The following is a 23729-nucleotide window of genomic DNA, read 5'->3' on the forward strand; positions in this document are numbered from 1 at the left end:
ATATTTGTGGGCCTGCTTTGTTTTGGGTGGTGTGTCTCTCATCAGTGCAGTCAACAGTCCACGCATCACTGCTTGAGTGTCCATGTGTAAAAATTTTTATTGCATAGCTCTTTGGAATACTTGATACGGATTGGTGAATCATGGAACTCAGAGGTCAAATATTTTCATATAATGACCGCCAAACATCAAATGTGACTGTTGTCAACCAATCTCCAACACTGTGCTAGTTTCATGTCTCTTGTTACACTCGGTGCTCTCTTTCTACTTACATCATAAAATAATTTCAACTCAAATCAATATTTCATGTCCATTTATTTATTTATTTGGTAAGTAGTCATGTAATGAGCAGGAAAACATGCAGTCAGCTTGTCATTATCGCGAATAATACAAATCCCAACAGGGATCAGTACTCAGAGCAGGGTCTCGTATCACTCTGAGGGGGTTTATTTTGTGGTCATGTCCGGCTGACTGTTCATTATTCCTTACGTACATAACCTCATGACTTATAAGAATAAGGAATAAACGGCTTTGCTTTTCTATAAATAACATTAAATTCCTGAAACACACGGTTATGTTGGGTGGTTAACATATGGACATGCACCAGTTCTTGTCAATGTTCATTTGCTCTCCCATATATCGCATATCAATCAAGTAGCTGCATAATTGGGCAGATGACGCAAATGCAATGGCCACAAATTTACTCATACTGCTGATATCACGGAAAAGCAATCTGCATACATCTGCTTTTGTTTAGGTCACATACTGGGCAACCTGTGCTTCTTTGTCCAATGCCAGCAACTGTCATGGACTGCAAGTCTGTGGACAAACAAGAGAAATCTAATGATGTTCAGTCTTGGCACACAGAAACAACCTCTCACGCACAAACAATATTGGCAGCTTTCTCACATGATCGCTGATATGAACTTAGACAATCATTGCCAATATACCAGTCTATTTTTGGCAGATGGAAAGAAATTCAATCTGGACCAATCTAGATCAAACTTTTAATGCTACAGTGTTGTTCTTTCTCCTTAAAGGGATAGTTCACCCAAAAATGGAAATTCTCTCATCATTTACACTTCATCATATCAATTTCACTTTCACATTTTGAAAGTGAAAGTGTAGATTCATAGACCCTATTTACATCTGGTATTAAGATGTGTTTCGGGTGATCTGATCACATGTGGTCAGCCCTAAATACAGGTCTAAATGGGCTCTAAAACGTTTTGTGATCGGATCACAAAAAATACATACAAATGTGGTCAAAACGCATGTGATCACATCTCATTTACGGTGTAAATACTGATACGTCCTGTATGCGTCCCTGCAGCAGTGAAGCACCACACCTTACCTGTCAATCAAATGCTATGATGAACAAGATTTTCAACTTTTATGGTTACGAGCGGATTTAAAAGCAAATAACTATACGATTCTTCAGTGTATCTGATATCAACACAAATGAAAAGCATGAACACCTGAAGTTCCTTTAATACAATTCATTCACTAAAATAATGGATAATTCTGCTTGACATTTTGCATTTGTGCTTAGATTAAATTTCAACCGCATCAGGAAGAAATAGTGCACAATTGATGTACTGATTTTATGTGGCCTTTATGTGATTTTTTGAGATTCAAAGGCCTGGTCACCATTCACTTGCATTGTGTGGGCCTACATAGCTGAGATATCCTTCTACAAATCTTTGTTTGTGTTCTGCCGAATAAAAAAAGTCCTACACATCTGGGATGGCATGAGGGTGAGTAAATGATGAGAGAATTTTAATTTTCATAAAGAATAGGCACTGAACCTCTCACACATTGTCTGTGAACACTTAAATTAAAAATTCTATTATCATTTACTCTCCCTCATATTGTGCCAAACCCAAATGACTTTCTTTCTTATGTGGAACACAATAGGAGATTTAGGCAAATGACAGCCTCAGTCACCATTCACTTTCATTGTATGGAAAAAAGAGAAAACTACAGGTTTGGAACAACACGACGGTGAGTAAATTATCACAGAATTTAAATTCATGGGTAAACAATCCCTTTAAAGGTAGAGCTTCAGTCCAGCTCTAAAAAACAGGTGAATTAATAAAACTGGAAAAATGCCTCCTGGCAGCATAAAAACATTTTACCAGGGCAAAAGAAAGAACCAGAGCTCATGATTGCCCTAAGTCATTGCCCTCAATAAGAATGATCACAGCTTTGCAGACAAACTAGATCAAATAACCCTCTCAGCAATCAAATCCAGATGAGCTGACTCAATAGCGCAAAAATAGCAGCAGTGGTTGTCTTCAAGGCATATACCTGCAAAAACAACTTGTACCCTGAATAATTTGTCTAAATGAGGGCAATTACACATTAATTATGCAATTGCACAATACACATGCTATGTTAAAATATTACCATTTAAACCAAAATGTTGCGTATACAAATTATCGTACACACTTTGTAAAACACAGCTTATTTCAGTTCTGTAACTCTACTAAACTATAATGTCATGAGCTATATCAGAAAGACTGCACAACTAAACAAATGCCTCGAACATTTGATGTTAACTACATTGCCTGTAAATAGCAAGGCTGTAATCTTGACATGACACAAGCATTCCTGACACAGGCGCGTTCATACTTTGAGGCTAGTTTATCCATGTGTGTACACATGGTGACACATCTCAACAAGAACTTAAAGTTCATGACACCACCAAATGCCAACTTAAACATCACACAGACACAGCTGTCGCCATGGGAGCCAAGAAAACTTTACATATGACAACTTAATTGTTGTGTGGTCCCAGCATGTCTCCTGAATTTGACTTAGGGACACTCTCTATAAAAGTTTCTTTAGGGGGGACCAAATATAAAAGTTTAAGAATCTGTCATTGAATAACCGCTGTTGATCTACTACTAATCTGAACATTTGAGGTCCTACCTACTCAGTGTCTAAGGTAAGTTGTTAGATAAAACAAATATCTACAATGCAGTAGTAGATTGTTTAATTTCAGTTCTGAGATTTAGTTAAGGGCGTTTAAAATGATGTTAATTATCCATGAGTGAACGTGCTGCAGAGATACTGTATGCTGGAAGAATTGTCTAATGTCCAACAGAGGACAAACTCTTTGATCAAGCATTCTGTGTGCATTTTCTCCACACACACTCATGCATACACAAACACAGACTGATCATAACATGATTCATTTTAACGGTCGTTTACATTGACTGTGCTGTTTTTTAAGTCTAAATGCTGCTTTGAAAACTTTAAAAGTTTAATTACTGGCATTCAAAAGCTTCAAAACATACAGTCGATTCAGAGCACTTGCACTAACAGCTGTAATGGCATGTCAAACAATTTATAAAAGTAATTCTACAATGCCTTTCTAATATAATGCCATTAAAAATTATATATATATATAAATGCCTGAATCAACCTGAATACATTAGGATACACCAACAAAACAGACTTTGAGGGTAAAATAAGGTAGAACTAGCTTCTTAAGGTAACAGTATTGGTCTTGGAAGAATTTGACAAGAAAAGTTTGAGTTTTGATTGCAGACTGCATAATGTTGATTACCACAACAATCAACTTTAAAAAAAATAAAATAAAAAAAAAATCTGGGAGGCACTTACAATGGAAGTGAATTGGGCCAGTACGTAAACATTTAAATACTCACTGTTTCAAAAGTATAGCCACAAGATATAAACAATAAGTGTGTTAACATGATTTTAGTTTGATAAAATCGCTTAATAACCTTGTCTGTGTAAAGTTGCTATATCCAGTATTACAACTTGCCATGAGGACGACAACGCCCTAAAACCCTAAATCGACCATAAAAACAATTTTACAATTTTAGCAACTTTACAGCTTAAATAATACACAAGTTTTAATAGAATAATTAATGTAAGTGATTTAAAAAAAAAAAAAAAATTAAGCTTCACATTTCTGCCTTTAAACCCTCCAAAAATTCCATTGTAAGTGCCTTACTGCAACCTTGATTTTAAAGGAGGGACGAGTTGAAATAATTTTTTGTTGTAGACAATATTATGCCACAAATGCTGTCGATTAAGCTTAATTTGTATTGAACTTGGAATATTCCTTTAAGACAATGTTAAGATCTCTTCTGAAATGCTAGAAGAGACAAGTGAGAGTCTTGTTTTCTCAGGAGAAACATCTGGGAAACAGGAGACTTAAGCAGAAGTCTCAATTTGTTCTCCATTTAATCTCCATTGCTGTATAGGAGAAACAATTGAGATAAAAACGAGATCTCATTTGTGATCTTTCTTCCCTATAGTCAACCACTTGACCTCAAGAGGCATCGGTTTAGAAGATGCCATTCTGAATTGTCTAAACGTCTGAGTCGCAGGGTTTACGTAATCTCTACGCAGTAGTTGGAGTGGGCCGCCCATGTCTTGTTGCCCCTGACGAAGTTCCTCAATGAGCAAAACACGTCCACAGGGAACACAATGTAAGATTCCTATCAGCCCAACTCAGTACCATACTCAGACACAAATGGAATGAGAGCTCCAGTCATTGCTGACTCCAACACAAACGGGTGCACAACTTTACATCTGTGATATATCAGAGCGATAATGTGTGTTGGTCAAAACAAGCCAATGTTTAAGATATCCCCGTAATGCCGCTGTGTGGACCAGAGTAGTGTGTACATCCCTTAAGCAAAGAGGTCATTTCCCTTTGTTGGAGGAAGAGCTCAATTTTGTCTGTAATTGTGACTGGTGAGCCATTACTGTGCCAAACCAAAGAGCTGTGGAATCAAATGTACCATTTGAGAGGAAAGCTGATCTACAGTTTGTCTGCTGGGGAGTAAATCTCGGCTGTCAAAACCTTGACTTAATGAAAATCTTTAGATCAGAGGGTATTGCTTTCATCTCTGACATTCTGCCGATTTGGTTAGTCAGTAACGCTTCCATCAGAGAGGTGGCAGCATTGTTCACAATACATTTACATATCACATTGACTTGTCACTCAGAAAAATGGCTTTAATGAATGTATATAAATGTGTAGATCAAGACATAGAGAGAGAAATAGCTTGAAAAAGAGACAAAGGGAATAGTGGGAGAAATAAAAAGAGTAAAGGTATAAAACAAACAGTTAATAGTACTAAACGGTTCAGGTGTGAAGTGTGAAGTAACCTGAAAATGTTCTTCTTGTGAAAAGATCCAAATGAACTGGTTTGATTCGTTACATTTTTTTTATTTAGCATCACTAAATCAACATGAATACAAGAGGTTACACCAACAAAACAAATTTTAAGGTAACAATTGCAGGTTACTTCTTTTCTAAGTGTAATTAAAATGGCAAATCTATTTTGTTTGTGTTCAGCAATTTTGTCCCTAATTTGAGACAGGTTATGTGATATGGAGGTGATGCTTGATAACCTTTGACCTCTGTATCAAAGCACTTCAGGCTTTTGGAAACAGAATTTGGAAACAGTGAATGTGAGCATATGCAATGACCAACAGGTACTTAGGCGCAAAGTATTGCTGATTTCAGTCTATTATCAAATTCACTGTAAATTGTACCAAAACAGTGTAAGGCTTAAATATTTAGTTTTTAAATTGCAATTTAAAGTTCTTAATTAGATGTCAATGTTTTCAACATTGCAAAATTTGTGCATATTGTTAGTAAATAAAAAAAGCATTTCACTTACTCTGTTAATTGTTTAGTGTAAGAATTTGTCATGCCATGTTAAATGAAATGTAAAAAAAAAAAAAAAAAGGAACTGTCGCAAATTACTGTTGGTGGAGCACCTGCACCACCACCACAAAAAAATAAACAAATAAAAATCTCACCTGATTTAAACTTGCTGCGGATCAGAATGGAATGTTCAGAGCCCAGTAGAGTCATTCTGCTCAGCGTACAGTTCCAGTGTCAAAGCATCAATTCACTTCAGCCCTTCCACTTCAGTCCAACCTATCACAGCACGTTATCTACTGCCTGCCTATGAGAGTAAGTGCAGATCTCCTTACGCATCTACAAACAACTGTGACTGAGTGTCTCCCAGGGAACAGACACTCAGAGTTTGCTCAGCTTTGGTCCCATGTAGCACTGCTTCTCTGCCCCATAAGAAAGTAACTGATATGTCTATGCTGCTGGGAGGGTCTTAAAGTAGAGGGGGCTCGGCTGAGCCCTCCTCCTCTGGACTCATGCTCGGCACAGGAGTGGGCTGCTTTTACTGGAGAGCATATACACACATGCACATACACATATACACAAACAAATGCTGTGGTCTTAATTAGTAACAAAGCATGTCATGCTCTTCAATCAGAATTATCTTCATTTAAAGTGTGGGAGAGTTTAATACTTAAATTCCCATATTATCCCTTAAGCATTGAAATGTGTTGCCAGTGATGGGCTATTTCCAGTCAGTTAGTTAATATGTGTTGTTATCTTCAGTGTTGGATTCCCCACTCCAAGAACAGATAGCCCTTCCTCCAGCTCCCACGAGCCGTCAAAACATTTGTCAGAGTTTAGCTCTGTCTCCAGCTTGTAGCACTGCGGTCACAGCCCACATTATTGCACATAGGCCACACATTAAACAAGCTAGTTATAGTGTATTTAACCAACCACCTCCTAAGAGCTGGAGCAGAACACTACCAGAACCACTGTTGGAGAGCTTTTTTGTGTTATTAGCTGTAAAATCATCTACGATTATTCAGATGAAGGAATAGCCATGTGTAGTTTGAACAAGCCTGTGAAATCAATTAAATCAAAAGTGAACAAATATGGAATTAAAAAGAAAACATCGAGCCACAGGGCTTTCATGGGAGTACCCATTTTTTCTCCCCATTGATGATTAAAACTAGGCTTGTTTACATCAGTGGAACACTAAAGGTGATGTTAGGCAGATGGAAGTCTCAGTCATCATTCACTTTCATTGTATAAAAAAAAGATACAATGACTGAGGTTAGCATTCAGCCTAACATTTTCTTTTGTGTTCAGTGGAAGAAAGAAAGTCATAAGGGTTAAGAACAAATGCGCGAGAGACTGACTACATGGACCATTTACATGGACACCAGAAAGCGGCTTATTGCGAGAAAGCAGGGTTACTGCAAGAATGTAGTGTTCTGGTTTACTTGCACTGTATAAGCGGCATACTCTTTACTCACATATACATGCAGCTCGGTCAGTAAGCACCTTTCTCCACAGCAACATAATTTCCCCGTGACGCTTGTGTAAATAAGAAACATTGTATCTGAGGAAGACTTTTTGTATTCCCTGTTGCTTCACTTTATTTTATTTGCAGATGTTGCTGTGTTCGAATTCTTAACTTTCTATTGCGAACATGGAGTTGAATTGCGCTGCAATAGTGGGGTTTCCTTCTTACTTAAAGCTACGGGATTCCCCCAATGTACAAGCGCATATACAGTATGTACATATACATGCAAATGTACATATATCATGCAAACATGGTCAATGATGATAGAATTTTCCTTTTTGGGTGAACTATCCCTTTAAAGGAATATTCCGGGTTCAATACAAGTTAAGCTCTATCGACAGCATTTGTGACAGAATATTGATTACCACAGAAATTCAAATTTCTTAAAAAAAAAAAAAGCAAAAATCTGGGGTCCAGTGGCACTTATAATGGAAGTGAATAGGGCCAATCTGTTAACATTAAAATACTGACTGTTTTAAAAATATAGCCACAAGATGTAAACAATATGTGTGTTAACATGATTTTAGTGTGATAAAATTGCTTAATAAAATTTTCTGTGTAATGTTATAGCCAATTTTACAACTTCGTTGCCATGAAGATGTAATGTCAACAAACCCTTAAACCCTAAAACGACTGTAAAAATGATGATTTAAACAACATTACCACTCAAACAATGCATGCATTTTAACAGAAGAATTCATGTAAGTGCTTTTATAAAATTCTAAGTTTCACATTTCTACTTTTAAACCCCTAAATATTGGCCCCATTCACTTCCATTGCAAGTGCCTCACTGTATCTTCAACTGTTTTTAAAAAATTAAAGAAAAGGAGGAACAAATCGAAATAATATTTTATAGTATTCTACATTATGCCACAAATGCAGTCAATTGAGCTTAACTTCTAATGAACCTGGAATATTCCAAGTTTCATACAAGTTAAGCTCAATCAACAATATTTGTGGCATAAAGTTGATTACCACAAAAAATTATTTCAACTTGCCCCTCATTTATTTAAAACATAAAGCAAAAATTGCATAACAGTAAGGCACTCACAATAAAAAAGTGAATGGGGCCGGTCCATAAACACTAAAATACATACAGTTTCAAAAGTATAGTCACAATATGTAAACACAATACATGCAAACATGATTTTAGTGTTATAAACTCACTTGTGTAAAGTTATATCCAATTGCAGGGTTTCATTGCCATTAAAATGAAGTTTTAATATTGCATATAATTTAACACAGATGTTAACTCATGTTAACAAATATAATGTTTATATCTAGAGGCTATACTTTTGAAACAATGTGTATTTTAGCATTTATAGACTAGCCGCATTCACTTTCATGGTAAGTGCCTGTAACAGAAGTAAACGAAGGGAAAGTCAAAATTATTTTGTGAGGAAATTAACATGCCACAAATGCTGTTAATTGAGCGTAGCTTGTATTAAACCCTGAACATTCCTTTAATGCCTTCTCCTCCTCTTCTTGGTGACGAGTCTCAGTATTTACAGCTGGGAATGCAGCCACTAAGCATGCTTATGAGCGTGTGTCACCACCCCTTGGAGTCTGTCCACTCTACTGTCACCTGAACTTTCCTGACCTTCCCTTTTAAGAGCCTGCGGTTGTTTGGCCCAGCTTTTTGAGGCACTTTAGTTGGAAACTTGCTAATGGCACTGAAATTGTTCCACTCCCTACGCCACGCGTAGTAGAGTTGCGGTCCAATACACAACCTAGGTCAAATATTTACATTAGGACATCTTGAGTTGCGAACTGGCCATTTTTCTCTGCAAAGAGTGTCTGGCCGCACACATTTCCCCTTGACTGGAGTTTGGAAGGCTTAATTAGCAGGTGAAAGGACTTAAAGGCAGGGTGCAACCCCAAAGTTTGACAGTGAATACAGAGCATCCTTGTGAAATTCCTCAGAGGGTCACTGAGTCCCGGTTAATCGCTCTCTTTAATTGGGCCCTGTGTCTATGGCCGTGACAAGTTTCATCTGAGCAAACTCTCTGCGGCAGCTTTGTGTGACACCTTTGGATATGAATCATGGCAATGCAGTTATGATATATGATTGTATACACTAATACAGCCCAGAACTGGCTAGACACACAAGTTTTTTTTAACACAATATCCATCTTCAGTTTGTTATGTGAGTGCCGTAACATAACTTTTTAGACACTGGATTTTTTCCTTGCAGGATCCAGCATTTAAAACCATATTGGATTCATCAGAGTCATTATCTTTCAAGATGTGTTTATTGGTGTCCTGAAAGGAGATTTTAATAAAACCTTTGCATAAAGAAATCTGGTTACATCTACACAAGGTCTAGTATAAATGATTTTGTGGTCTGTGTATAATTTAATGTGTTTAGAAATCAAAAATATCATTAATCAGTTTCCAGTGAAAACATTTTTAAACTTTTTGAAATTAATCTATAAATCTGTTCTTTTATCTTTTGGGGTAGATTTGAAATTTCCATGAAACAAAAATGCACCAAAATCAGGAGTAAAAATACAAAAGATTGTGAACCTTTTCATCAGCAGTCGGAGTCAAGGGACCTATTTGTGTCATTTGTTATTTATGTCTGTTAACTGCTGCTTACATTTTCTAATGCCAGGAATTGTCAGATCCTGAGATGTTGTAAAAATAATGCAATACATAAGAATAATTATATAAGGGGCCCTGGGTAGCTCAGCGAGTGTTGATGCTGACTACCACCCCTGGAATTGGAATCCAGGGTGTGCTGAGTAACTCCAGCCAGATCTCCTGAGCAACCAAATTGGCCCGGTTGCTAGGGAGGGTAGAGTCACATGGGGTAACCTCTTCGTGGTCACGATTAGTGGTTCTCGCTCTCAATGGGGCGCGTGGTAAGTTTTGCGTGGATTGCGGAGAGTAGCATGAGCCTCCACGTGTGGAGTCTCCACGGTGTCATGCACGATGACCCACGTGATAAGATGCATGGATTGACTGTCTCAGAAGCGGAGGCAACTGAGACTTGTCCTCCGCCACCCAGATTGAGGTGAGTAACCATGCCACCACGAGGACCTACTATGTAGTGGGAATTGGGCATTCCAAATTGGGAGAAAAGGGGATAAAAAAATAAAATAAAAATAATTATATAATATGCTCTGTCTTAGTTGTTTTAAGCAGGGTGTCTGAGGAGTTCTGTCTCGTCCGGATCTGTGCTTTTGGCTATGTTACTGTGCCCATCAGACAGGGGTCCTGCACGCAAACAGCCAGGGGAATAGCTGCAGCCTGCTGGGTCCCAACTGGAGCAGACAGAGGACAAATGAGGGAATGAGACAGACGTGTTGGAAAAAGTCTGAAGGAATGGGGCTGATGGGGTTGAATAAGAAAGCTTAAAAAAAATTGGTTCAAAAAGTAAGATCCATAAAAATGGATAGGAGATTAAGAAACAAATGAGAAGACGAGGAAGTGATGGCATTGGAGATCAAAGAGGACAGAGGCAGAGGTAGAGGAGATAGACAGAGACAAAGGAAAAGGACAGAGTGAGACCCAAAGAAAGACATAGGCAGAGGACAGAGGAAGAGAACAGAGGCTAGAGATAGGCCCTGTTTCCATCTACTATTAAGATGCATCTTGGGCGATCGGGTCACAATTGCACAGGCCACCTGGTATTAATATGCGTCTCTTTTGACAACTTGTGTACAGATTTTGAGGGGTGGGTATCTGATTTCATGATGACATACATCAGTAACTATGCCAGTGTGTTACTGCATGATAATAAAGCAACCGGACATGATGTTTAGGTAAAAACATTTTTGTGGAATACCTGCAGGGCCAGTACTGGCCAAATTTGATGTCCTACGGAGAGTTCCGTGATCGTCGGATTGGGGTGTGAGGCGATAATCTGAAGTGCTGCGATCGTTAGCATTCTGCGACTGCTATCCGGTCCTTGAATAACAAATAACTTCAAGGGAAGGGCTGCCAGTGGAGTTTCTGGTGCCTCCCTAGGGTAAGATGGTGCCCCTCCAGGAGGTTGTTGCACTATGCAGACTGCGTAATATGGAGCAGCGGTACAGAATACCTGTATTAACTGAGCTTTGGGCAGGGGTATATTGGAATATGATACACAGCACTTTATAATAAAAGTTAAAATGTTACATATGTGAGTTGTCATTTATATAAAGTAAATTTGTCTATAAAGTAAAGTGGTACCTTTTAAAACTATGTACTCTAAAACGGGAGTAAAAAATAAAAATTTTGTCCCTTTCACCTTTCTGTAGTTAAATGCACATTGTGTACAAGATTTGTTGGGTGTTTAAGGTTAGTTTAGTAGTTATCAGGCTGTAAATGGGCAAAAATAGTTTCTTAAATTAAAAGGATTAAAGGCTTGAAATAAAAGAGTTTTGCAAAAAAATGCAAATGTCCTTCCTCCTGTGTTAAAGTTAGCAGGTACCTCAAACACAACTGTATATTACCAGAAACTACTAGCCCGAAACGAAGCACTTGGGAGAAATTGGAACCCTCAATATGGCAGATGTAGAACAGGTAGTCCTGCCTTACAGGTAAAAGAGCCAATCACCTTTCAGATACAGATATTGCCAGTCAACATGAGAACACGCATGTGCATTAGCAGGACCAGCCTGAGAAATAGGGTTTTTAAGCATGATCTGAACTAAAGAAGCACAATGTATTATACCATTATTGTCAGATTTTACTGCTGATTTAAAATATGTTCTACAGTATGATCGTAATCTTGACCAATCATTTTGGAGATTTTGGCCTTTCTCCATTCAAGCAGATAGGAGCTGTTCTTTCATGCCGCTTGTATCCATAGATAATAGCTGCCCGGGTGCGTTCCAAAGATGGTTGCCAAATGGACTGACTTACCTTGAAAGGGACTTTGACATAACACTTTATTTTAAGGGTTATATATTTAAATACTGGGTACTTATTGCATCTGGATGGACCAAGTCAACACAGTTTTCAATACCTAACCAAGACAGGCATTTTGCCCCCACAGCCGCAATGAGTCACAAGCGATATTCTTCCATGCGTGCAAATACACACAAGTGCTGGAAAGCAGCCAAAGACAGTAAGACAGCGAGTGGAACCGAATTTAGTTGAAATTTGGTAGCCCATTATCTATACTGTAGAAATACCTATTTACTTATATTATATACTAATATTATTACTTAATATTTTTTTTTCTCCCGTTTTCTCCCCAATCTGGAATGCCCAATTCCCAATGCACTCTAAGTCCTTGTGGTGGCATAGTGACTCACCTCAATCTGGGTGGCGGAGGACGAATCTCAGTTGGCTCAACGTCTGAGACAGTCAATCCACGCATCTTATCATGTGGCTTGTTGAGCGCGTTACAGCAATCCACGCACAACTCACCACGTGCCCCACCGAGAGTGAGAACCACACATTATAGCAACCACGAGGAGGTTACCCCATGTGACTCTACCCTCCCTAGCAACCGGGCCAATTTGGTTGCTTAGGAGAACTCGTGACTCCAGGGTTGGTAGTCAGTGGCTGAGCTACCCAGGCCCCCATTATTACTTAATATTAAAATATATTTACATTTTAATATCGACTTGATAAAGAGTACTGGTTCCTTTGACAACCCTACAAGACCGGTTAAAACATATAGGGCTTTGCGAAAAACATTAGGGGCTTAAGCAACAGTAGCCCACCCCTAGTGCCGCCCATGGCTTTGGGTTTATGTGCTTCTCATCTGTATCAATACATGTTGATATCAAGTTCTTGTGCATGTATATGTATGCGCTTTCAAATTTTCTGATCGGATGTTTATTTCTTTTTAAAGCTGCACGTAACTGGCAAAGCTTAAAGTAGCATTTATTGCAGCATTTAATTGACAGGTAAGTGGGTGGTGCTTTGCTGTTGTTTAAACACATTCGAACAGATTAATTTTTACACTAGGAGTCCTCCAAATGTGGTTGAATTGGACAAATCTCAAAATGTTCTGGATCCTGTTTCCTGGTGTTGTCCCATTTTAAAAGGATCGCCCAAAATGCATCTTAATCCCAGGTGTAAACGAGGCCATAGAGGCAAATGACAGCCGTAAAGTACAGAGTAAGAGATAGAGGCTGAGTACAGAAACATAGAAAGAGGCAGAGGACAGACTGAGGAAGACCAGCAGAAGCAGAGGCAGTAACAGCAGCTGGATCTTTTCTGTCTGAGGCCCATCGGTCTCAGTTACCTCTCCAGTCTTTAATGATTTGCCTCTGCTTACTGTCACTGCTGCCACTGACTCAGAAAGATGGCCACATCCACAGGTAAACACTCCCAAATGGCGTTCTAGGAACATTTATCTGCTAAGTAAGAAGCTGAAAATACATCCCCATTTCTGGAATGTGCTGGAAAACCTATGCAAGACATTTGTTTAGGCCTTTCAACATTCTCTGGGGTTATGACTTCTTTTACGAAAAGCTCTGCTGAGAACCTCATCAGTAACAAAGCTTCAGAAATGTTCCTGAAATTCATATATTAATATTCCTCACAATCGTTGATAGCTCAGTGGAATTCAGTCGAACTCGCTGCGCATGATTCATTGGTTTTATTAGCTCAAATCAAACTTTATCAGGGATGCCAGAGCTTTTTTTTTTTTTTTTTTTTGTACTTTTCCCTTCAGAATGGGGGGGGGGGGGGTTTGGTGGGGGAATGGGGGTTGAATAAAATGAGGAGGACTCAATAACGGCCACACGGAGAGTGAGGTTAAACATATCTTCTCAACCCACACTGGGATTTCATTAGACACTGCTCAGGAGAAGGCAAATCCCAAATCAAAAGTGACAAGTGGAGGCCTTAGGCCAAAGCCTCACGAGTAAGAAAAGATGTGGGGAACATTTGTTTTGGTGTGAGGGAGTGAAATTTGCTTCGAGCTGGCAGCAGGCAATCCGTGAGGAATCTAAAACACAACAAGAGTGTGATCGCAAAGGTTGGGATGTCCATATTGAATCCGGATTGCTCGAAGTTAAACACAGGGTTATTATTTTGTGTCTTTATAGCTGTTTTGCTTTCGGCAATTGACTTTGCCTCCGCTTTCGTCTGAGAGGTTGGATCCAGGACATTGGCGGAGAAAGAAATATATGTTAACGATTTCAGCACAAGAGCAAACATAGCCCTGCATCAGACAGCTTTATGCTACTCTTAAAACCTCACCACACATCAAATTCAATAACTCCGAGTAGACTTGCACTTTGACTAAAACAATCCATGACTAATGCTTTCAAAGAATCCAATCTGGTATCAAAAACAGGTATTGAAAATAACATCATGTGAGTAGTGCAAGCTGTCCGTTTAGCTCTAAAAGAACAAAACTGACTGGTTTCTGTCAGGTAAACTGGAATCTGTTTTCTTAGTTTGATTTATGATTGGAAAAAAAGGGTTGTTCATGTTTCGATCAGATCTCTGAACTACATGTAACACTCATCTGTGTTTAGTCTGAAGACTACTGTATATATATATATGTTGAGGAATGTATTTGGCGTATAGGTCAGTGTCACTTCAGTCTCGTGAGTTTAGAGTTATGTATTCCCATTATGTATAACTTCTTCAAGGGTTTTCAAGGACGTCAAACTGCATTTGTGAAATCTGGATGTCCACATTTTGTGAGAATGTTATGAAGATTTTACACAGTGTAAGACTTTGCTATTACATTCCTCTGGTTTATGTTGCCCATTAAACATGTGCTTTACATCTGAGAAACTTTTGTTTTGTTTAATCTTTTCTTTTCTTCTGTAGGAACTCATCTTGTTGTATAATGCGGTAGTATCATGGCTATTCAATTAATTAACAACCATAATTCGTTTGAGGTCTTATTTTATCTGCAGTTGTTAGGAGCCTCTGCTTGATGATTGATGTCCAGCTTAGCAAGTGATGTGTATTCTCAGCTGTTTGTCCTGGTATTTGAGAGTAATGTAATTTTCTTTTCTCTTTGCTCTTACCTGCACTCACACACATCATAAACACAACTCTTACCACTAGTATCTTTCCCACCACATTTAAAGTGATAGTTCACACAAATTATGTCATTATTTACTCACCTTAATGTCGTTCCAAACAAGACTAACTTTCTTTCTTCCATGGAACACAAGAGGAGAAAAACAATGAAACTGAAAAGGGACCTAACATCTTCTCTTCTGTTTGGAACAACATGAGGGTGAGTAAATGATAACATAATTTTACATTTTTTGAGTGAACAATAATTTTAAGCAAAAAAAAAAACAAAACAAAAAAAAAAAAACAGCACTTAAAGGAATAGTTCACCCAAAAATGGAAATTCTGTCAGAATTTAGTCACACGCTTGTCGTTTCAAACCCATATAACTTTCCTTCTTATGCGGAACACAAAAGCAAAAAAATTTATCCTAGTGAGAGCTATGTAAAAAAAAAAAATAATTTTCTGATGCATTGTGATCTTGATGTGAAAAATCTCGATATCGATTTTTAAATCCCAAGATTGATCTTTAACTCTATGTGCAACCCATTACAATGCGAGTAAATCACTACCATTTATGTTTTTTACAGTAAGTCATTGTTAAAAAAAAAACACACAAAAAAAAAAACATTTAATTCTAATCACGCATAGCACAGGTGCGGTAAAGAAGCAATTCACTTCTGTGAGACACTCAGTGAACTGCCGCTATTCTTAAAGAGTACAGATTTAGTTGTTTTTTTAGCGATAAAAAATCAATGCAAGTTCTCGCATAGGATGCAATGGACGTCAACATTTTGAATATTAATATTTTGTTTGTAGTAATGAGTCTTTTTTAAAATAATCCAACCAAATTCTTGGGTCAGTGCACCTTGCAAACACACTGCTTGGAAAGTAGGTGAATTTTCCAGAGCCTTGCTTTGATATCATGGTTCTCAGTTGTCTTTACTCTGTCTGTGAAATATGGACAGTTGTTAACCCACAGCTGCATCCTGGTGACCTCTGGCTCTATTCTCTGACAAGTCTTTCAGAAGTATCAGTCTCCCATCATATCACTGTCTCAATCTACTAAGCAGAGGCAAAAAAAAATCCTCACGCCAAACTGCACCACCAATGCATCAAAATGGATGGGTTTTGAATGGCGCAATTATTTGCCTTTTCATGTCTTGGATTGAACCAAACACCTCTAAACGACCTAGGCTGAAACATGCTGTCAAGCAGTACATTTTTCCTCTTGACGAGGAAAGACCAAGTCTATATTTTTGTTGGTAAAAGCAAGTTCCCACAGTGTCACATGTCATAAAGCGCTCTGCATTTATTTGACGGAGATAAAGTAGCCATATGGTGACCCTGTCAAGCTCCTCTGAGAAGAACTAGGATCTAAAAGCCCAGACGTCCAAAAAATTAAATAAATAAAATCTTCAATAAATGTCTGAAGGAGGGACAATGTTCAATGGACAATGGCTTTTACAGAAATGGTAGGTTCTGCCATTCTGTGTTCAAAATAAACATACAAGTGTTATCTCCATGGCAAAGACATTGAGTTAGATGCAATGACTTATGTAACTTGTCAGTAGGAAATTATATTGCTTATCATCGCTCTGTCCGGCTGATTCGCTACATTACGTTTTCAGTATTTCTGCAGTGATAGGTGATCCAGATTGAAAACCTGAATAAACATATGGAGGCATATGTTTGCTCTTAATATCCATGAGAAAATGGGGTCTGATAATACTTTATTAAAAAAGCAAACCGTCTCTGTTATGCCAGCCGAGCACATAGTGCTCAACAGAATAACTTGCCTATGTTTTCATCTCTATCTTTTATTGATAATTATTTGGTTGTAAAAAGCCAACATCCTGTTATTGTACAAAGTTGAGTTTTTTTTTTTTTTTTGTAAAAAAATAAAATGCGTAAATGTTGCTCCTCCTAGAGCTTTCAAGATACATTCACCAAGCTCAGCACAGACCTTCAGAATGTTCTGACTTGGGTTGCCATATCTTTTCTAAGTGATCTGATCTGGTTTTCCCATAGCTCTACAATTGAAAAACTCCATGCCATAGATTTATAGATCTATTCATCCATCCACCTATATCCATCCATCCATAAACCCACCCAACCACCCACCCATTTTAAGTGCTCTTAAAATCCCACTTTAGTTCATTCGTTAAGTTTACAATACAGGTGATTTTACTTTCTTTCAAAGCTCTTCCACAATAAATACTGAGGCAGCTTTTTGCTAACAAAGATCCAGATATAAACATTATTGTTAGCTCTGAGGGTAATGTGGGAGGCACAGGGCTCGTGCTGTGGTCAGAGCCTCTGAGTCAGCCAGTGGAGGTCAGACTGACTCTCTACACAAGCTCAACTCTGAATCAACACATGTGCTCGTGTCACAGACTGCATATACTGTAAGTGTCACTTCTGTATATCTGAATCCCGGGTGGCAGAATGATGTCATCAGATGTTTGCTTACCATGTCACAGAACAAATGCCAACAGCTACACTAAAGCTACACAATGCAAGAATCCAGAATTTTTCGTTAAACACAAATGTCAAAACCCATATAAAGGTTTTGCATCAAAAGAAATTGCAAAAATGACGACTGTTTCACATTGGTGCTATACATGATTTCAGGCATTTTGCTAACTTCGACTAGACATTTTATGTGTGAAAAATATAAACGATTACGGCACTGATAATAGTTTTGAAAAATGTAATCAACTTTTCTCTAGAAATATGCATATTTTAGCTTGACCTATGAATGAAGCATAGCAAAAATTCCATTGTTGTTTTTACAGTCCTGGTGTAGGAATAGGTAAGACAATGTCATGTGACGGCTGTCTTGAGAGTTGCTAGTTGAACACAGATTAATGCGTGGCATGTTTTCTATTTTCCTCCTCTGGGAAACACCTACTTACACATGATGACAGGTGGAGCTTTCACTGGCTGCATACTTTATAGAACAAATGTCATCCTTATCTCTTTTTCTGTGTCCTGCTTAGGTGTCTCGATTCTTACATTGAAAGTGTAGCCAGTTTCAACTTATCACTGAAACAATGCTATTGTAAAGGCTATGTTTGTAATATGTTACATACTCATTGCATTTATCGATTTACAATTTAATTAATTAAATGTTATAAATGTCTGTGCCTAATTTTGTTAATGAATATCTGTGCATATGTATTTGTATAAAAATTTTTAAATATGTCCCTGCAGCCAGCCAGAGGAGCTGGACTTCCCCAGCTGAGTCTTGCTATCTCTGAAGGTTTCTACCTCAACTTACATAAACATCTTATAAAGGTGTTTTTCCTTGCCTAAGTCACCTTTGGCTTGCTCACTTTGAGGTGTGATCTTTGGTAAAGCTGCTTTGTATTGTGAAAAGTACTATACAAATACATTTGAACTGAACTTCTGAGTTTGTACCAAATACATGCTACAGAATTGGTTTGAAAGGAGACATGGTCAATGTAAAGTCTATTATCAATGAGTCAGTTTCTGTAATGTTTTCCAGAATGGTCTAGACTAGAGAATAAACAATTAGGTTAAACCAAGGTGATTGTCACTTTATAAAAGCAATATTCAGTGTTTTCTTCAACCTAATGTTTATGTACCACTCGAGAGGCATGCTGTTGATTATTACAGACAATAATTTTGATGTATCCCCAGTGTTTATGAATGAAAAGGACATATTCACTGTAAACAAAAAAAAAACAAAAAAAAAAAACACTTATAAAAGAAGCTTCGCAGGGTAGCACTGCAAAAAAATATTTAAAATATGCCAAAATTACACTGTAAAATTATAATACTTACACAACTTTGCACATGTTGGCATGAGACTGGTCACTGGCAACATGATCATACAGAATGTTGGAATGTTGTTTACCTTCTCTTGTGGTTTGACTGGAAGCGCATTGCATCAGCCACATGGGAGACCTGGATTCTCATCCCATTTTGAAACTAGGAAGTAATTGCATTTGCATAATCAGTGTCTAGCGTGATTCGCAGTAGGGATGCGCATGGTCGTTATTCGGTTAACCGTTCGACATGCCTGTATTCAAATACCACAGTCACTGTTTGGTTTTTCTACACGTGCAAAAGTGGTCTTCAACCCGGCCCGGGATTTTTTACTTTTTTTTTACCGTGTCAACTTCTTTTTAAACACAAACACATTTTATAAACGTGAGATACCTGCGTTCTGTTTCATTCGTTTCGTCGCAATTCGATATTTCTTCAACATGGCACCGTTCAACTGTGATGTCACATTATAGTTGCAGAAACATATTCCACCAGTCCCAGTCATATTGCAATCAATAAAGATTATATTCTGTTGTAAAAACAATGTATAGACAAAGCCAGGCAGAACTGTTCTGTGACCTCAGAAGTGACACTAGATTTTAACTACTGTGTACAAAGCACCTCGAGGCCATTCAACATGGAATGCTCTGGAAGAGGGTTTTTAGAGGGGGATGTATTTGGCATGGAAAGCAACTCTGTGGCTAGGAGCCTCTGTTCTAATTTGCAGTCAAAGAAATTTGAATGATGGTCTTTATGTAGAGTAATAAAAGCACACCTGCCTATGTGACACTATAGTCTCTTGGCATAGTTGTCTATGTTTTAAGAGTGAAGTAATTTCTGCACCACTAGCGCACCAAAAAGAAACCAAAAGGTTTGGCACAGCTACTGGCACAGATATATTGTTCTCAGACAAAGAGGCTGGCTAATGCAAAGTAAATCATTGTAATTTTTACATTACGATTTAATTAGTCAAATTTGAGTGCTGAATTTCAAACAAAGAAACAGTAATAGAAGGCTTCAAAGCATGATTAGCATTCAGTGCTCCAAACATCTCTGACCTGAGTGAAGCATGATGTCTGATAGAATCGCAAAGATGTTGGCTCTTGCAAAATTTTCAATATAAAATTGGTATTTTCTTGTTTGTATTTTAGCTGATTCCCATAGCTGCTGGCATGTCAGTTGAAACCTTTAAAAATATGACCCCATCTCCCATGTTTTCTTTGGCCTTTGGGATAGGCAGCTTTCAAAAGAAATGTAAGGCACCGTTTGATTGATTCAGTGCATTACAATTTAATGAATACCACATCTAGCTCAGCGTACACATAACCTGCAAATCTAATGAGGGCATGTGCATCAACAGGGAATGCACTGAGAATAAAGACAGAGACATTCAGTTATGACAGCTAAAGACAGCTCACCACTGATTTCTGTTATTCCTTTACTCTGATGACAACCTATATTTAAAGCTATCTGAAACAAAATAATTTATTTAATAATAAATGAGAAAATATTGTATGTAAATCAACAACCAATGAAAATCAACAGGTTTATTATTCATCAAAGTTACGGTTCAAAATACCAGAAAGCCAAATTAATAAAACATGATAAAATACTCACAACAGCCTGACTTTGGCTTGCCTTAGCCAGGAAGAACCTTACTTTAACTAAAGATATTCACAGGGTAAGGGTAAGCAGGCACGGTTTTCAGAGAAATCATTGCTATCATGGCTCTAATCTAGTGAGTTTCGTGTTGATATAGGGGAAATCGGGGCTAGTTTCACAATCCAGTGAATATGTTTTAGGGTCGTTTTTTTTTTTTTTTTTCTTTTTTTTTTTCTGCATAGACACTTAAAATTTGTCACTACAAAATATTGATATTGAACATCTCCACCCCAATAGCAGGCATGCTGTGACACTATATGAGGTAAGTTAGGTTTTTTGCAAAATTTAACCCTTGTGCTGTGTTCGTTTTGTTCTAACACATTTTGTGTTCCTGGTCAAAAATGACCGGCCCACTAAGATTGTTTATAAATCTCTCATATTGCATATTTTATCGCAAGATATAGATTTTCTACTCCTTTCTCTTTTTTTTTTTTTTACATATTTTTTTAAAATATATATTTTTATTGATTTTATTGAACTGAGCTCATACCAGGCTAAATCCCCCCTCAACACACACACACATATAATAAACAGTCTTTTCGTCACATTTTTCTTAATAACTACCTGAAACATACATATAACATAGACAGTGACATATCATAACTTTCAGCAGACTATCCCAAATCAAATGAGCCCAAACAAAACATAATATAAGCAGATCTTGAAATATTCTCAAAGAGTGTACATGGAAAGGGCACTTAACACGCATCGTGTGTGTGTGAGTGTGTTTGTTTGTTGTGTGTGAGCACATGTCCGAGGAGTCTTTTGTTGTTTGATATGCTGCTTCACTCATGTGGCGTCTGCAACTGAACTGAGATATGCCTCTTATCATCATTCTTTGGTCTGTATTCTGCCCATTAACACTCTTTTATACACCCATCTTTGCAGTAGTATCAGTGTCATCATAACTTACAATAATAGAGTTTAACTGGTGCATATTATGGCCATGTATAGAGTGTTAGTGCATTAGCACCATGAATGCAGAATGTAAACATGATAAATTACAAATAACTGCATACATATTACTTTAAAATCATCACAGAGTGGTTAAAACATCTTGTAAATATTACTCATAGAATGAGGCATGAAATCATTGATAACACAATTTAATGTCACATTAGTTAAGGTTTTCATGCAGTATTGTGCATCCTCATATTTAAATGCTGCTCTAAACGCCTCCCCCAGCGGCATGGCCAGTGTCAGAATGCTCGCAAACACCTTGATTATACTGTTGCTTGACAGTTTCAAACTATATTTTTGGCTCTGAGCGAAGAATTATGAAGAACTTCCCTGTGAGTATACCGAGGCCTTTAGCCTCAACATGACCAGCCGAATACTACTCGTTTAATCTCAGGAACCTCCCTGTTATTGGGCACTTTCACTCATGGATTAAATTAATCAGTACTGTGAATAGTGAATTTCTGCAATGGCATCGGCAACTGAAAATTATTGCATTTGAATAATGCTTCATCCATGACCCTAGGTGTCAGTGCAGTCCAAGTAAATTCCAAGATGATATATATATATATATATATATATAAAAAAATAGAATAAAAAAAAAAACAAAAAAAAAAAACTACTGAGTGCACCTTTAAAATCTACTTTCATTATAGTTGACCCCAGTGTGAATGTATTGTCTTCAATTGTTTACTCAACCACTACAGCAAAAATTTGATGATCATGGAATTTTAATTTGACAAAAAAAAAAAAAAAAAAAAAAATATCCTAGGTGTTTGAAAAAAACTTGCATAAACTTACGATTGTGTAATTGAACATTTTACAAAAAACCTTATGGTTGTGGAGATGTAGCACTTGTGACAACTTTCCTGAGTGACAACCCTGCTTGCCCCATTCCAAATTAGCCAGTGAAAGAGTCATGTTTCATAATTATTGCTTATGGTAATGCCAGATTTATAAGTTACAAAACCTGAAAAAAACAAAAACAAATAGTAAAATCAAGTTCTCTACAGTTAGATTTATTAATTATAGTTAATGTATTGTTATTTTATTTATAATTTATAACCTCTGATTGTATCCAAAAGATAAACATTATTACATTCTTCCATTATCAATAGATGGGTTCACCAGTGATATCAACAGATTGGCAAAAGTACTGTGATGACATGTCAACTGCAATACATGTGAAAGTTAATCTTAGCTGCTGACAATAGCATGTTATAAGCCTTATCAGGATGCTGTGTAGTGTTTCATGGCCTTTGTGAGAGAGGTCTTCAAATTAAGCATTACCAATTATTTTCTTATTAATGTGGCCCTTTTGGCTCCCATTGAAAAGAAACCTTGCCTGCAGATCTCTTCCTGGGTTTATTAAACCAAGACCACCACCAACAATGATGCCTGCAGAACAAACAGCGCAGGTAAAAACCATACAAATAACGCATGTTCTCTTGTTGGGAAGGAAATTGTAAAGTGGATTATATTGCACCTTTATTGAATAATAAAGTCCCTTATTGTTTTGAGACTCTGTGAGCTGGCAGCGAGATGAATCAGAATGCTCAGTAATAAACGTTTAAAGTGTTGCGGTGTTGTTCGGGATGCCTGTTGATGCAAAGCTGCAACCCATTAGTGCAGTTTTGTTTTCTTTAAACGAGTATGTTTCCCTGCCTCTCTCACACTGCTGCCTGTGCTCAGTGCATTCCTATCATCAACAGCATGCCCCTCATCATCTCCAGATGCTTTCCGATGAAATTAACATATGGTTCTAACTTACCTTCTCTATGGCTTTGATACATCCCCAGGTTTCTTGCAAGCATGGTCACAAATTAATTCTTTTATTTCAATTTCAGACCCTACATATGTTTGGCAACAGCTGGGATTTAAATATAAATCATTTGGGCCTGCATGCAAATGCCTGAAATCATCAATTAACAGTCGAAATATCATCGAAAGGTTAAAAAAAAAAAAAAAAAAACATCCCAAAACCAAGCAGAGCTTTGTGCCCACTTCGCCAAAGCTCTTTACAAAATCTAATGAAAGTACTCAGTGCATTCATATAACCTCTAAACTAGATTTTGGGGGATTTCACCTAAAAAGGCTGCTTCAGGTTGAGGTTGTGTGGTCTGAACTATCTTAGAGGAACAGGAACATGATGTACAACCTGAGTTGGACAACAAAAAATGACCAAGAATATCTGTGTTTATTTTTTATTTAAAA

At 37.5% G+C, this 23729-nt stretch overlaps 1 protein-coding gene across 5 annotated transcripts in view; it reads right to left on the reverse strand.

Moving 5' to 3' along the window:
• Positions 1 to 23729, reverse strand: part of LOC127423068 (myocardin-like) — a 160845-nt gene that overhangs the window by 34104 nt on the left and 103012 nt on the right. For 2 of the 5 annotated variants that reach the window (XM_051667092.1, XM_051667089.1), the window contains exon 1: positions 5809 to 6069. The exons of 2 other annotated variants lie outside the window; for them this stretch is intronic. In XM_051667092.1, coding sequence (XP_051523052.1) covers positions 5809 to 5863 — 55 coding nt within the window. In that variant the 5' untranslated portion in view covers positions 5864 to 6069. Of the gene's footprint in view, positions 1 to 707; positions 1659 to 5808; positions 6070 to 23729 lie in introns of those variants that run through there. One more of the 5 variants, XM_051667091.1, reaches the window with a different exon arrangement.

Source organism: Myxocyprinus asiaticus, chromosome 32, assembly GCF_019703515.2.
Source record: "Myxocyprinus asiaticus isolate MX2 ecotype Aquarium Trade chromosome 32, UBuf_Myxa_2, whole genome shotgun sequence".
In the NCBI taxonomy this organism is placed as follows: domain Eukaryota; kingdom Metazoa; phylum Chordata; class Actinopteri; order Cypriniformes; family Catostomidae; genus Myxocyprinus; species Myxocyprinus asiaticus.